The following is a 16,936-nucleotide window of genomic DNA, read 5'->3' on the forward strand; positions in this document are numbered from 1 at the left end:
GCTATACTGTCAATCTCATCAAGATAGACAGTCTGGATAGCTTTCACAAATCTTTTTCTACAATGCTTTTCAAAGGTTCCAGATCTTTCATCTACCAAAAGGATATGAAAATGCCTGCTTTAAAAGAAATTTTACCTGAGAGAGAAGAACACAGGATCATAACTAACGAAAACTTTAAAATGTCCTTTCTAATCAACTTTTTCCAATAGTAACCCTAGAGAAATATTTTAAATAAGCCTATCCTGATCTGAAACATTTAATATTATAGTCATTCATTCAACAAACACTGAGTACTTTACACTGTGCCATGAACTATTCCAAGTGCTAAGAATAAGGACTCAAAAGAAAAAAAAAATTAGTCCTCCCTGAAGGGAAGCATACTTTCTAGAAAACAAAAGTAAGCCAGTTGATGAAGGGGAAGGTGCATGAATTGTAATTTTAAAATAAAGTAGCTAGGAAAGATCTCTGGTATTATTACAAATGAGCACCACCTCAATCCCATTTTATTACTGTTGCTTGTTTGTGTTTTGGTGGTACTGGGGACTGAACCCAGGGCCTCACACATGCTAAGCAGGTGGTCTACCACTCCTCAGCTCTAAGAAAAATTCAGAATTAAATTATGTCAATGGGGAGCAACCCCAGAGTCTTCCAGTAGATTCAGAAAAGCCCTTTCATTCTATGAAAGACATATAGGAAGAAAGGATAAATGATAACTTTCAACACTCTAGATAAAACATGATTAGATAAAACAGGAGTAATGGTTCACACCTATAATCCCAATAACCCAGGAGCCTGAGGCAGAAGGATCACAAGTTCAAGGCCTGTCTCAACAACTTAGCAAAGCCCTAAAACAATTTTTTTTAAAGTATGGGGGATATTAGTGGTAGCACCCTTGGGTTCCATCTCCAGTAATTCAGGGGTCTGGGAGGTAAACAGAAAGATTTCAACACTGGAAGGAGGACACAATGATGGCTCTAGGTACAGATATATTCATAGGTTAGAAGGAGAAATAATTGAAAAAGTTCAAGTTTTTTAAACCTGAATCCATGTCATCTGGTAGGAATGAACAGAAATTAGCCTAATGATGTCTTACACAACTTTTTTCCTTAGGTTACTTCTCTAATTAATATTACATTCAAAATTTTGATAAAGAGCTACAATTTTATTTTTTAATATCTTTATAACAGCCTAAGTGTTTTAACTATACTAGTCAGAAAACACCATACAATATTTATCTATAATCTCTTAGCATTTATTTTATCTACAGTAGAGAACATGTAAGCATCTATTCACTAAATGGATCAGAAATAATAATGAACTTAAGGATCAGAAATAACCCCATCCCTAAACTTGCATCTCTTAAATTTCACATAATTATGAACAGTTCTTATTTAGTTTTAAGAAGTACTCAAGATCATTGAAATCGAACACAATCACTATAATGGCAAAACAAAAAAACTTAAGTAATCCGCTATTATCTAACAATCTCACACATAGCTAGTCTGCCACTCTTTTGCTTCCTCATAAAGTCTCCAGCAGCAAAGAAGAAAAATTTGATGATGGTTAATGACACAGTACCCCAGTGTCCTGTCCCATTACTGGACTCCTCAGCTTCATAATGACCTCTTACCAAAGCCTGACAGAAGAAATTAAGGAACAAGATGACAGTCGCCAGCTGGAGCTGGCCTCTGTATCACTTCACCTTGCTTTCAGCAATCAAAGATGGCTACCCTTCTAGATGAAATACTAAATACAATATCAATGTAACATTGAAGATAGTAAAGTCTAGTTCAGTTCAACGACATTTTACCATCTTCAATTGTGTTGCAAAGAAGAGAACCTCCAGGAAAGTATCAAAAGTTTAACCCCAACCTAAACTTTGCTTCCTTGTGATACTACCAATCTACATTAATAGTCACCAAGAAAAACAGCCTTGCAGGGTGTGGTGGTGCTTGCCTGTAATTCCAGCAACTTGATACAGTTCTAAACTTTTTTTTTTTTTTTTGATTGAACCCAGAGGCAATTAACCAATTAGCTGCATTCCCAGCCCTTTTATTTTTCATTTTGACAAAGGGTCTTACTAAGTTGCTAAGGCTGGCCTCAAATTTGTAATCTTCCTGTCTCAGACTCTCAAATTCCATGAATTACAGATGTGTACCATACTGTACCTGGCTAAACCTTTCTTTTTGAAACAAGGTTTGCTATGTTGCCCAGGCTGGTCTTGAACTCCTGGGCTCAAGTGATCCTCCTGTTTCAACTTCCCAAGTAGCTGGGAATACAGGTGTGCACTACCTCATCCAGCAAAATCATTTTGATTATTACCCTTTATAGCTCAAAGAAGACTTTGGAAATTAAGCAATACAAAATCAGTACAAAGAGAGTAAAACATTCAGATAAATTGTCACTAAATAAAATATAAAAGAGGGCTGGGGAGGTGGCCCAGTAGTTGAGTGCCCCAGAGTTATTAATCCCTGATAACACACACACACAAAAAAAAACTTGCTAGACCCCCACCCCTACCAGTGTATTCTTCCACTGAGCTATACCACCCAGCGCCTATTTTTTTTTATTTTAAGACAAGATTTCACCAAGTAGCCCAGGCAGTCTTCGAATTTATAGTCCTCCTGCCTCAGCCTCCTGAATAACTGGGATTACAGGCATGTGATACCACGCCCAGCTCTTGAAGGGATCTTTTAACTATTACAAGCAGATAAATCTTATATCAAGTTTTTTACCAGTGAAAGTCCAAATTAAATTGGTTTCCAAAAAGCTCCAAGAGACAAAAGATTTGATCAGAAATTCTGAATATGGAATTCATAATTTCACAATTTTTTTATATGGAGTAATTTTTTTTAAAGCAGTACCAGGGTTAAAACTCAGGGCCTTGCAAGGCAACCATTCTACCACAGACAGTGCCCACCAAATTTGTTTTTTAATTTCATTTTTGAGATAGGGTCTTGTAAATGGTCCAGACTGGATTCTAACCTGCAATCCATCTGCCTCAGCCTCCCAAGAAGCTGGGATTACAGAGGTGTACCACTACTCTTGGTTCAATATATTAAAAATATAGAGGTACTTACCCACACAAAAAATTAAAGGGTATTTTCAATTTAAAAAAAAAACATAAAATTACATGTGCAATGTCTGCTAAATTTTCAGCATTCATTTATTACCTTTCTGAAACAGGGAAAAAAACACATTTTTTTTAATGAAAAGACAAGCCATTTTTAAGCATAGGGAATGACAAACACAAATCCTTAAAGAAATTTAATAGGTTACCTTAAAATCTTCACTATCTGGGCTTTTGATGAGTTCAGTCCTCAGGGTGGCAATTATAGCATCAAGAAGTAGATCCTATGGCTATCCTGCCTCTTATATTCATGATCAAAATGGAAATAACCCACTTTGCAGGCTCTCCCAGTTCTCATAAAGTACAAAAACCCTAAAATTTATTACTAAATATAGGTACCTGAAAAAAACCTAGAAAAGGGGGAATAATTTCATTTTATACATGCCCAGAAAGAGGAAGTAATACTGTTAACAAACAGCAAAGTAACCTTTTGATCTAAAAAGTAAATTCTGCAAGAGAAGTGAGTCAATACACAATTACTTCACACATTTCCTTCTTTGATGTAACATAATTGGGAAACAAAAGTAATTACTGCCACATCTGAAGATAAAAATTTCCCTTTTTGCCTTAATTTAAAAGAAGCCACATCTTTAATTAATAGTTTGAAATAAAGTAAGTAAACAATAATGAATCCAAAACACTGAAGAAAAAATAATTGCCAGTATAGTATACTTTTCAAAGGATATTCTCATTGTGAGAAAAATCTTGATTTTCCCATGTTGTTATATCTTAATTTTATAAAAGTCTGGAAGGGCTAAAAGATATATAAGACATACAAATCTACAGTCTGTCCTCACTTGGGTACTACTGTAAGCCCTGGGTGCTCTTTTTCCTTTGTATAGAGAAATAAATTTAAAAAATACTAGATCCTGGTTGGGTTTTGCTATTCTCAAACTTTCATTTTACTATTGGATAAAAGTATAGATCTGGGGTTGTGGCTCAGTGGTAGAATGCTCACCTAGCATGCATGAAGCACTGGGTTCAATCCTCAGCACCTTTATTTTTAAAGGTATTGTATCCACCTACAACTAAAAAAAATAATTATTAGAAAAAAAGATGGATTTCTCACTTAAAAAAATTACCAACCCATGATACAATATATATTTGTCTTTTATTTTCATTTACCTCTATGTTCTCTGATAAACTCCTTATAATGTATTCCTAAATTACTAAGACTTTTCATTTGAATGCTGTTTGTCAACAAAACTTGAAGTTAATCTCCATAGTCAGATGCTATAACAGCCAGGGCTGACTTCTCCAGAAGGAGATGGCTAAACTTTACTGCTTATGTAAGCAATGTTATCTCTCAGAGGACCTGGGATTTCATACTTAGTCTCATTTCTTATAAAATCAATTTAATGTTTCATTTTAGAACATTTTAGAAAGAGTAGCCACTTCCTGTTAAAATAGGGCTCAAATAATCTCTTTTAGATGTGAGATTAAAACAAAAATTAAAACCCAACCACAGAAACACACTACTGTTTCAAGGCCTTTAATGCAGCAGAGTGCAAAGTCACAGTCAGAAGAGGAGCCAGGTTTCCTTCAACCTAGAAAATGCCACCAAACTCATTAAGAAATCAAATGAAGCTCCATTTGACTTTAATGAAACTTCATCAAGAAGCATTTATCATGTCAAGTCATTACACATCAAGTGTATAATATACTTTATGTAAATGTTACTTATACAGGCCAATAATACTGTCACTTACAAATCATGTCTGATTTGATCTTCAGAAAAAAGAAGTAAGGCAACTGGTTGCTATTATTGTATTATTGCAATTTATAAATGGAAATAGATACTCCTAAATTAAATTACTTGCCCAACATCATAAAACATCCTGATTCCCAACCCAATGCCCCTTTTACTCTTCATTAAGCTGGCAATATGAAGTAGAAAATTTTGAAAGGATAGTGATTTATAGACATTATTCAAGAAAAATTAGATTTTTGGCTTCCTGTGATTAAAGACGAAAATCTTTAATTCACACTACTTATTTTCTAATACTTCTTCAGAAAATCTTAAAGCCTCTTTTACAGCTTATCATACGTTAAATTCCCTTTTTTAAAAAAATCCCTAACTTTGTTAGATGCAATCCTTTGCACATTGTGGGGCTAAATTTCATCTTAGAACTCAAGTTGAGAGATGATTTACTCAATTTTTTTCTGGTGTTAGACACTGAAAAAGACCTTCGAAACCAACTTATATTTTTAGATGTTTAAATCTCATCAAATTTGCAGAACTGTCAGGAAGGAAATCCTTCAAAATACAGTAGTTATCACTTAGATTATGGCAACTTCCTTACCTTAACCACACAAACACAAAAATAATTCAGCCTCTAGTGGTTCTGCATTGTTAGATGAGTCTGCATTTTGTTTTAAAACACCACGGATTTAATTGGCTTTGTTGCTGTGTCCGTGTTCTTAACATTTTCAGAAACTACTTTTTTTTTTTAATGATTTTGGCAGTTCATACTCAGACCTCATTTTGTAAAATCTTTAATTTAGATAGGAATACAATTACACCTATTCAAAAATCAGACATGTTAATGTATTATGAATACTTCTTATGCTTTGTTAAGAGGATCCAAATCCTAACAACATAGTAAACCAACACAGTACACAAAATACACAAAATTAAAATGTAGAAAATATAGAACAGAAATTTAAAGAAGGAACACTCCAAACAAGGCAACCTAAAAAAATAAAATATGAGTACGATTGCCTGAAAAATAACAACATAGATATTTTATTAAGAATTATTGGCATTAGCCAATATTGGTGCATGCCTGTAATCATAGCAATTTAGGAAGTTGAGGGAAGAGGATCATGAGTTCAAACCCAGCCCCAGCAACTTATAGAGTCCCTATGTAAAAAAGAGCTGGAGATGTGGTTTGGTGGGTAAGCGCCCCTGCGTTCAATCCCTGGTACCAAAACAAAACAAAACAAAAAAATTAATGGCATTGAAGCATTAAGAATTAACTTGGCAGGCTGAGGTTGTGGCTCAGCAGTAGAGCGTTCACCTAGCTAGTATGAGGCACCAGGTTCAATCCTGGGCGCCACATAAAAAATAAATAAATAAACAAATAAAAAGGTATTGTGTCCAGCTACAACTTTAAAAAAAAAACACCAACTAATTAATTTGGCATTGAGGTAAATAATTTTTTAAAGTGACTGATAATAGCAAAATTCATATAGTATTCCTATGGAAGAACAATGTGGTCTTTCTGTCACAAAACAAATGTGAACTAAATAATTATGCTACTTACCTATCCATACCCAAAGTAACAGTAACAGAAAATAAAATAAAAATAAATGCAAAATATCAGACATATAAAATATAGTACTCATAGTGATTCCATGTTGATAAGATTAAAATACCTGGTTATAGTAATGCTCAAAAATAATAAACAAATTCTGCTACTTTCAGATCTTTCCAGTAGGTCCAATCTTTCTTCACCTGATGGATTTATAGGAATTGTCCAGACTTAACTCATGAAAGGCTAAGTACTTTTATCTTTGATCTTACTGTACAAGGTGGAAAAAAAATGCTAAGTACAAATGCTAAGAATTATTATCATCTACATTTTTTATTCCTTCCAGTGCAACTAAATCATTTATTTTCCCTTCTTCTCTCCAAAATAATTTACTTTTAAATTCATACAGTCGGTAGATTCAGCAACAGGGACTGTTTTTGTTGTTGTAAATACTTTTTAAAGTAATGTTTGATTAATCCATATAAATGAAATGAAACTGCTGCATTCCTTTTCTTTCTATAGAAAATTTGAAAAATACAGCAAAGGGGGCTGGGAATGTGGTTCGAGCGGTAACGCGCTCGCCTGGCATGCGCGGGGCGCTGGGTTCGATCCTCAGCACCACATACAAATAAAATAAAGATGTTGTGTCCGCCGAAAACTGAAAAATAAATATTAAAAAAATACTGCAAAGTAAAGAAAAAATAATTCGTAGTTTCACGTTGAATATCTTTTGGCCTTATTTTTCAATAGAAATATAAGCACCTTCTTATTCTATCTTGGTATTCAAAATTGTCTCTAATTACACTATCTTCTAACCTGTTTTTATTTTAAAATAAGTTTTTCCCAAAGCCTTTAAATATGGATTAGAATTTTTTTTCCAGGGCTAGGTATGAAACCCAAGGCCTCCTGCACACTAGAAAAGCATAAATAGTAATAGTAAATTAGTAATAGAATAGTAAACCATTCACATTAGCTATGTATGACAAATAACCCTGGGAAATGAGGAGTCTAGTCAAACCTTAAGCCAAAGTATGATCTGCTAACAGTGTCATCTCAAGCACTATTTAGTGGCAGATTACTCCCAAAATTCTCAATACTAAAGTAGTTATCTAGTCTAATTACAAGAAACCTCCATTCTGGCTTTAATAAAGCTAGAGGGGGATAGTGCAAATTTCACCACTCAACCAAATACTTTAATTGGCTGAGTTTGTTAAAATTGTCGTTCCCAAAGGCAAAGAGTTGGGGTTCATTAAATACAGCCAAATATGTAACACACACAAGACGTCGCGTGGGACAGCTGCTACTGAGGACAAGTCCTTTAGGAAGACTAGCTAAAGGAGGCCGGTGGAGAGAGAGAAAGGTAGGGAGGAGGAGGCTGGCGTTGGAGGAGAAATCTCAGCTGCATTGTTTTACCTTTACTCTTTCTATTCCTGGCATCACGGGGCTCAAACGTCATCAAAATAGAAAGACCCAAAAGGCAAGCAAAGTGACGCACACATGTTACCATATGGATTCCATCAGCCCGGACGAGAATCGCCCCAAGCCCTACCGGGTAAAGGGAAGGTCCGCTGGGGCATCAGCTCCCCCACCCCGGCAACACCTCAGGAGTGCACGCTGGGTCAGAGGCTGAACACCACAGGACCTGACGCCTCAGGGGCCAGCTCGGTCCCCGGTGTCTCTGGACTCGGGGCTCAAGGAGCTCGCCCGTGGGGCCGCGCGCGCCAGGGGTCAAGTCCCCGCCCGAGCAGCCCCGCGCAGGAGGGAGACCTCCACTCTGCCCCCGCGAGACAGCGGAGCTGAGGGTGTAAATCACGGCTGCCGACAGTCCGCCCCGACCCCGCTCCCGGGGTCTAAACTCGCCCAAGACTGTACCTGACGCGGCAGCGCCACCTCCACCCGACGCAGCCGGCTGTCACGGTGGCGGCGGTCACGGCTTCGGGCGCCAGTGACGCCTCTCATAAAAACAACAACCTGCTAGGAGGCGTCCGCAGCCGGGAGGCGGTGGCTGGCGAGGTGCCCCAGCGCATGCCGGGACTTGTAGTCCACCCCGCGCCTCAGGCCCGGCGGCTGCAGAGAAGAGAACTACAACTCCCGAAGAGGAGTGCAACCTGCCTTGAGGAGACCAAAGGAAGCTGGGGCAAACCACCGCGGATCCTCACAACATCCGGGCCCCGGCGCCCGCGGCCAGTTGCTATGGAGACAAGCTGCAACCACTCGAAAGGATTCGCGGTTTTGCCAGGCAATACAACTCCATGGATTAGGCAGATCGTTTTATACAGAGGGATCCAGCCAAGGATTCAGACTTTTTGCTGCTTTAATTGGGTGTAGTTTCCTGGGTAGTTGCCGGACATCTTGCCTTCCGCCGCAGGAAAAGACTCCGTTTGCCGAAAAATTGAGGAAGATAGAATGACGGACTGCGACTGGGTGGGTTTGTGCAGAAGGCTAGAGTTTTTACATTTTCAAATGTAAAATGAGCGCTTAATTAAGTCATTGTTGATCTGAAGGTATAAATGATATTGGGGAATAGTACACACTGGTACTCCAGAACAAACTGGCGATAGTTTGAACAAGACTAATGTAGCTTAATTTTAATATCATGTTTATATACATTGTGTCTTTTCCAAAAAGGATATGAGGGGAAAGTACACTTATAATCACTGTAAATGGTCAGTGGAAAGTAAGGTTTAAGCAATTTGGAGGATTTAATAAGACCTGGTCTCAAAATAAACTAAAAAGACTGGGAGGGCTGGGGCTGTAGCTCAGTGGCAGAGCGCTTGCCTCGCATGTGTTCCATCCCCAGCACCACATAAAAAATAAGTTAAAAGTATTCTGTTCATCTTCAACAACAACAAAAAAAAAAAAAAAGGGTTGGGAATGTAGCTCATGAAAGAGGGCTTGCCTAGCATGCAAAAGACTTTGGGTTCAATCCCCAGTACTACAAAAAAAGGAAAAGAAAAAAAAAAGTTTGAAAAGGGCAAATGCCGAACAAGAAGAGCCACATTGAAGGCATGTGTGGTTAAGTAAAAACAACACATAATTTTGTTTCTGAATCTACAAATATTTGTGAATTATTGATATCACCAGTTATTGGTGAGGAGTCCTGCTTTCCCACATGTTGAAGTTTGAACATTATAGAAGCATGCTGAGGCAAGAATATAAAGCAGGTTTATTTAAAAAGGGGTAACAGATTTTTCCCAGGAGAGAGAAGGGGGCCATAGCTGGTATCCTGGTACTCCAAGAAGTGAGGTGTTCTACTCTTCTTTTTTTTTTTTTTTTTTTTTTTTTTTTTTTAAGTCCTAGTCTTATCTTTCTCCTTCCTGCATCTGTGACTAGGCCCTGGAATGCTCGGTAGGATGGCCCAAAGGTAGGAAACTGGTGGGCTGAAGGGGGAAGGGCAGGTTGGAAAAGCCAAGGACACATTAACATCCCCTAGCTCCCTGTAGGGAGGGGCAATTCCTGGAACAGGTTACCTACATCACAGATTGGAACTGGGCAGGTTCTTGATAAGGGTGGAGGAAGGTCTCTGAAGGAATTAACATTTCGATCCCTTAGGGGATGACAGTCTCCAACTTCCCAGAATCACTCAAAATTGGCCTCCTTGATCCGACCTGACTCGATTTACCTATCGATACTGACTGCCTGATTCTGGCTTCATTATCGTGGAGATCTAAGATTTCAGTCTTAACTTACAGATTTTGTGGTATATGTTAAACCAACAAAGTTTATCAGCATAATTTGTCTTCTGTTTGAACTAGATTTGGTTTTCTTTCATTTCTTATATCACTCTCTTCTGATACTATTGAGAAAGTAAAATGTTCATAATATGTATTTGCACTTTTTGTAAAACCAAAATTCTTTTTCCTCTATTGTCTCATTTTTTATAAGAGAGAGAGAGAATTTTTAATATTTATTTTTTTAGTTTTCAGCGGACACAATATCTTTGTTTGTATGTGGTGCTGAGGACCCGCACGCATGCCAGGCAAGTGCGCTACTGCTTGAGCCACATCCCTAGCCCAAAATTGTCTCATTTTTTTAAAGGTCCCTTATGAAAAAGGAGTGGGTAGAAATGGAATTGTGGGTAGAGGGATAGATTTGATTTTCTGTATTACATGTTGAGCCAAACTGATCAGAATTTTAGAGCCAATGATAAAAAGGGTTATTTGATGAAAAAAAAAAGTTCTCATGACTAAAGGCAATAGTATTTACTTAAAAAAAAAAAAAAAAAAAAGTCCACAGATTATCTTGGGCAATCTGCCTAGGTGCCCATAACAGTAAATTAGGACCAGGTGCAGTGACCAGGTGTGTAATCCCAGCTTCTGGGGAAGCTGAGACAGAAAACCAGCCAGGACAATTTAGCAAGACCCTATCTGAAAGTTTTTAAAAAAGGGCCACGGATGGGTAGCTCAGTGATAGAGCACTTGCTTGCTTCATGCATGAAGCCCTGAGATCAATACCCAGTGCCAAATGAAAAACAGAAAAAGACATTATTAAAGATAAAACATTTTTATACACATGTGTTAGAAAACTACAAGCAGGGGCTGGGGATGTGGCTCAAGCGGTAGCGTGCTCGCCTGGCATGCGTGCGGCTTGGGTTCCATCCTCAGCACCACATACAAACAAAGATGTTGTGTCCACCGATAACTAAAAAAAAAATAAACATTAAAAAAATTAAAAAAAAAAAGAAAACTACAAGCAGTTTTGCATCCATTTTTTTAAACATCTTACTGCCTCCTTCCCTCAAATGACTAAATTTCAAATGTGTTTACTATGTCCATGTCTGTGCCACACACTACATGGACTACTACAGCTCCTCTCCACATTTACACAAGGCTCATAGAGAAACCAAAGCAATTTTATTAAAAATTACACCATACTTTCCTTAAAACCCTTCAAGAGTTTTCCATTGCTTTTATCTTATTATTATTTTTGTCTGGTACTTGATATTGAATTCAGTCATGCTTTACCTCTGAGTTATATCCTCAAACCTTTTAAGATAGGGTCTCACTAAATTGCTGAGGTTGGCCTCGAACTTTTGATTCCCCTGCCTCAGCCTCCTGAGTCCCTGCATTACAGCCATGCTCTATTGTGCCCTGCTCAAAAAAAGAGAAAGAGAGAGAGAGAACTGAACCCAGACCACTCTACCACTCTACCACTGAGATACATCCCCAATCCTTTTTTTTTTTTTTTTTCTTTAAGACATGATCTAATTTGCTGAGGCTAACCTTGAATTTGAGATCCTCCTGCTTCATCCTCCCATATCACTGGGATTACAGGTATGCACCACCACAGCCTGCTCAAATTTTTACCATAATTACCAAGATCCTGCAAGATCTGGCTTCAGCCTCTTATATTATCTAAAAACATTTTCACCCTAATTTACGTGACTTTGGCCATGATTTTTGCTTCCATCTCTTTTCCTATCTTGCTTTCTACCTTTAGGTTTAATAAAACTTCACCAGAATAGCCCTTCCTACCCCCAACACTAGGTTAAAGCCCCCCAGTATATCTTCATATCTTGTATTTTTCTTTATAGCACTTATCCCAGTTTCCCAGTTGTGCTTATTCTGTTAGCTGTAATTCTTTGTTATGGCTATCCCCTAGAAAAATTGAGGTATACTCCCTCATCAGCTATGACTATTATTATAAACTTTTCCTATAAATTAATTTTTTTCCCCTCAGTACTGGGGATTGAACCCAGGGGCACTTTACCACTGAGCTATATCCTGGCCCTTTTTGGTTTTTTGAGACAGGATCTCACTAAATTGCACAGGCTGGCCTCCCTAATAGCTGAAATTACAGACATGCACCATCATACCCAGTTTGATTTATAAATCTTTAATCAATTTTCATAGTCCTAATATAACATGTTTATGAATATTTTGACAAGTTTCTCTGAACCAAATAAAGCTCATTTAGCAAGTAGTCTTCAATACCCTTAAGGGAATAGCATTTCCCCCCCCAAAAAAAGGGGTATGAAAGGAATAAGTTTAATTCTATTTTTTAATAATTGAGAATGGTTTTATATATTTATCTTTTAGGATAAGAAGAATACTTCAGCTTCAAAGTCAAACACAGGAATGAAACCTGAACAACTGCTTCCTTGTGTGAACCCTGGCAATCCTGTGTTTTCCTGTATGTTGGACCCAAAGACACTCCATACAGCTACTTCACTATCAAAACCTCAGATGATTATGTACAAAACCAATTCAAGTCATTATGGTGAATTTGTTCCTTTGCCACAGTTTCTCCCCTGCAATTATACTCCAAGGGAGCAAGGATTTTCAAATCATATTAGAGCAACTGGACTTTATCAAAATAACAGTCTAAATACTGCACCTGATAGAAACAGAACCCTTGATTTTCCTAATTTTCAACATACTCTATGAAAATATATTCCTTTTGCAACAGGGATTTACTTGATGCTTTGACTATATCCCTTGTGGCTTTGAAACTTATGTTTTTTTTTTCTTTTTCCTAACCTTCTTCTCCCTGATCTTCTCTTTCCTAATCTTTTCCCTGATGTTATTGATCTCTTTTTCCTCAATCTTCTCCTCCCCATAGTCTTTTCCCTGACCTTCTCCTTTCTGATCCCTCCTCGATAATCTCATGTTCTCTGAATCACCCCTGTTCCTGCTGATGGGTAGAATCACAGCCTTTGGGACAGGAGTCCCCTGTGTTTCTCATTTGCTAGCAAAGCAATAAACCTTCTTTTTCCTTTTTCTCAAAATCTTGTCCTTGTTATTGGATTGGCAATGGGGACAAGGACCGAGCTTTCAGCAACACTTTTGACAATTTAAGAGAAAATATGCCTTAATTTTTTTTTTTTGTACTTGTAGATGTGTAATGCCAGATTTGTGGTACCCCAGTAGACCTCCAGGAGCCGAATCCAATGCAATCACTTAAGAGTCTTTATTGCAAGCTCGAGCCTGGACTCACAACTGTTTCCGATGCAGCAGTCCCCGGGAGTGAGTCCTGGCCCTTAGTTCAGTGAGGATTTATAGGTTTTGGGGGGGATACTCCATATGTCACAACATCACACAGCAAATCATTTCACACCATGGGAAAATCAAACAACTACTCTTAACATTGATTAGCACGCCCACTGGTGGGAACAAGTTGGGTAAGGATGATTGGTGAGTTCAAGTGATGGATACATTTGAACTGATTGGTTTAGGCCACGAGGGGTTGCAAGAGTGTATATGCTAAACTGCAGGGTGACCTGGCTAGGGATGTGACTCAAGCGATAGCGCAGTGCGCTTGCCTGGCATGCATGTGGCCCGGGTTCTATCCTCAGCACCAAATACAAATAAGGATGTTGTGTCTGCCGAAAACTAAAAAAAATAAATATATTTTTTTTAAAGAAAGAAGCTTGTCTTTTTTTTTTTTTTTAAAGAGAGAGAGAAAGAGAATTTTTTAAATTTTTTTTTTTTTTTTTTTTTGGTTTTTCAGACACAACATCTTTGTTTGTATGTGGTGCTGAGGATTGAACCCGGGCCACAAACATGCCAGGCTAGCGCGCTACCGCTTGAGCCACATCCCCAGCCCAAAAATAAATAAATATTAAAAAAAAAAAAATCTCTCCCTCTTAAAAAAATAAATAAATAAATAAATAAAATAAACTGCAGGGTGACCTAATTTTCTTACCAATCACCAGAAATTACTGGGAGGGTCACTGGCATTTCAGATATTTTCCCTGTCTCATGGTGATTGGTCATTGCTCATTTGGCACTCCAGATCTTTATTGTTAAACAACTCAGCAGGGTGGATGTGTGCCTAGGAACCTTGTGTGGGTTTTTCCAAGGACAAGGGTCATGCCCCCTCCCTCTGGACAGGCCTTGAGGTAGAAGCTGGTTTCTAAAAATTGGAGTCACATCAGTTTCTCAGATGGACAGAATGACTTTATTTATTTTTATGCAGTGCTAAGGATCAAACCCAGTGCCTCACATGTGCTAGGCAAGCACTCTGCCACTGAGCTATAGCCCCAGCCCAAGTATGATTTTAAAAAATAATGTTAGAACATCCAATTTAGAACATAGATTTGAATCAATTTTCTTAAAAACCTTTTTAAGAAATAAGGAATTTCCTGATGGAATTGTGGCTCAGAGGTTAGAGTGCTCGCCTAGCACTGGGTTTGATCCTCAGCACCACATAAAGGTATTGTGTCCACCTACAACTAAAAAATATTAAAAGAAAGAAGGAATGACAGTGAACTTTTAAATAAGAATGTACTTGAAATAGTAAAAGTATTTTTGTATGTCCTAATGGGAATGAAGCACAGGAACTTGCACTTGCTAGGCAAGTGCTATATGGCTTAGCTACAGCCCCAGCTCTTTTTTTTCTTTCTTTTTTTTTTTTTTTTTTTGGAGACAGGGTCTCCCTAACTTGCCCAGGCTTGTCTTGTACTTGGGATCTTGCCTCACCTCCTGGGAGCTGGTATTGAAGCCAGACTTAAAATTAGGTAGTCAGTGTAATTAGGTAAATCGGGTCTAATATCATATCTAAATCTAATATCATATTTAGATTTAGTGAAATCTAAAATGGAGTCCATGCTGATAATGATTCTGGGAAACGCAGGACAACTCTTGGAATGTTCATGAAGTCCCTGAAAGGCCCTAGGCCAAAGTCCACCCCAAAGAAATGTTAATGGAACCCAGGAAACAGCCCCCAACAGATTTGGAGATAGCCCATCCCAGAGAAGTGATAATGAAGTCCTTCCTGCCCAGATTACTTGTTTGGCCCACCTGTGTCCCACCCCGCAGGCCAACAGTGGTAACAGTATTACACACATAAACCATCATGCCTGGCACCTAGTTATTAATACATGTACTCCAAATCTTTCAAAATGATTTTCATGATCTTATTTATCTACTACTTATTGAGACAAAAGAACACAGGCGTTGTAAGGAAAAATCTGAATTAAGAAAGACTCTGGGAGGGGCTGGGGTTGTGGCTCAGTGGTAGAGCATTTGCCTACCATGTGTGACCCACTAGATTCAATTCTCAGCACCACATAAAAACAAATAAAGGTTCATCAATAACTAATAAAAAAAAAAAAAAAAAAGACTCTGGCCAGGCATGGTGGCACGTGCCTGGAATCCCAGCGGCTGGTGGAGGCTGTGACAGGAGAATTGCAAGTTCAAAGTAAGGCTCAGCAAAAGTGAGGTGCTAAGCAATGCAATGAGACTCTGTCTCTAAATAAAATACTAAATGTTAAGCTCGAATTCGGGACCCCCAAAAGACCACCAGAGACCAAGATCGATGTAAACAGCAAAGAGGTGTTTATTTGGAGCTAGCTCGGTCCTCTGCAAGCACACAGCAACTGGTGATGCTGAGAGGCCCTGAGCCCAGGGTTTGCAGCAGTTTTATACATTCTTTGGAGAAGGCAAGAACCCCACATACATCATAGCATCTCTTAGCAAATCATCACACACAGCAGGAAAATCAAATAACAACTCTAAAACATGATTGGCACATTCACTGGTGGGAACAAGTTGGGGAGGGGTGATTGGTTACTACAAGAGGGGGATTCATTTGAATTGATTGGTTTAAGCCAAGAGGGGTATTCGTGCTGAACTACATGGTTTCCCAACACGTTATCAACCACCATAAACTACTGGGAGGGTCATCTGGCATCCCAGGTATTTCCCTGTCTCATGCTGATTGGTGGCTGCTAGGGGGTTACTATGGATCTCCATCTAGGGACACCTGGCGCAGCAGATCTCTTCTGTTATTTGTAGATAAACCACTTAGCAGGTGGGAATGTGCCCAGGAGTGCTCTGTGGGTCTTTCTAAGGACAAAGGTCATGTCCCTTCCTTGGACAGGCTTTGCTCTGAGATAGAGGCTTGTTTTTCACTAAATAGGGATGCGGATGTGGCTCAGTTGTTGAATGCCCCCAAGTTCAATCCCCAGTACCCGCCCCCCCCAAAAAAAGACTCAGTATGGTGGTGTGCTCCTACAATTCTAGCTACACAGGAAGATAGAAAGTTTGAGGCAAGGCTGGGCAACTCAGACCCTGTCTCAAATAAAAGAATAAGGAAGAAAAAGACTGGGGATGTAGCTTAGAGGTTGAGTACTTGCCTAATATGCGCAAAGCCCTGGGTTCAATCACCACAACCACAAGAAAAGAAAGATTTCAACCAACATGTACTAGGCCCTGTGTTCAATAACCCTCATGGAGGTCAGGGGGTGGGGAGGAGTAGTACCCCCTCTCCCAAAAAAGAGAAATTCTGAACAATAATTTTTCACTCTTCTGAGATTTCAATTAATTGCTTAGAATTTGGGAAAATGTTAGTTCCTACTGCTAGGCTGGTGAGTGAATGAATGTGTTATTTCATTATTTAACAAATATATATGGTAGGCAATACAAATGAAGACACAAGTGAAAAACAGTGGCTTTTATTGTTTCAGTTAATACAATTTGGGGTGAAGGAAATTAACAAATTAATGACGTGACAATTTATGCAATGTATGTACAAAGTATTTCAGACATAGAACTGCTCAAGTTGAGGCCAAGGAGATCAGAATCGACTTGACTTGAGAAGATAAAGCTAA

At 38.5% G+C, this 16,936-nt stretch overlaps 2 protein-coding genes across 9 annotated transcripts in view; one reads left to right on the plus strand and one right to left on the minus strand.

Annotated features, from left to right (window-relative positions):
* Nucleotides 1–8,381, minus strand: part of Ccpg1 (cell cycle progression 1) — a 46,588-nt gene extending 38,207 nt beyond the window's left edge. For 5 of the 8 annotated variants that reach the window (XM_076850825.2, XM_076850818.2, XM_076850820.2 and 2 more), the window contains exon 1: nt 8,257–8,345. Coding sequence is in view for 1 of the 8 variants with exons in the window: in XM_076850817.2 (XP_076706932.2) it covers nt 8,257–8,343 (87 nt within the window). In the remaining 7 variants the exon portion in view is untranslated. Of the gene's footprint in view, nt 1–4,088; nt 4,159–8,256 lie in introns of all 8 variants that reach the window. The other 3 variants (XM_076850822.2, XM_076850816.2, XM_076850817.2) reach the window with 2 other exon arrangements.
* A 157-nt stretch (nt 8,382–8,538) lies between these two features.
* Nucleotides 8,539–13,016, plus strand: Pierce2 (piercer of microtubule wall 2). The gene is made up of 2 exons (XM_076848595.2): nt 8,539–8,808; nt 12,423–13,016. The coding sequence occupies exons 1-2, from the start codon at nt 8,791–8,793 to the stop codon at nt 12,768–12,770; spliced, it is 366 nt and encodes a 121-aa protein (XP_076704710.2). The 5' UTR covers nt 8,539–8,790; the 3' UTR covers nt 12,771–13,016.
* The last annotated feature ends 3,920 nt before the right edge of the window (nt 13,017–16,936 follow it).

This window comes from Callospermophilus lateralis, chromosome 3, assembly GCF_048772815.1.
Source record: "Callospermophilus lateralis isolate mCalLat2 chromosome 3, mCalLat2.hap1, whole genome shotgun sequence".
Taxonomy (NCBI): Eukaryota; Metazoa; Chordata; class Mammalia; order Rodentia; family Sciuridae; genus Callospermophilus; species Callospermophilus lateralis.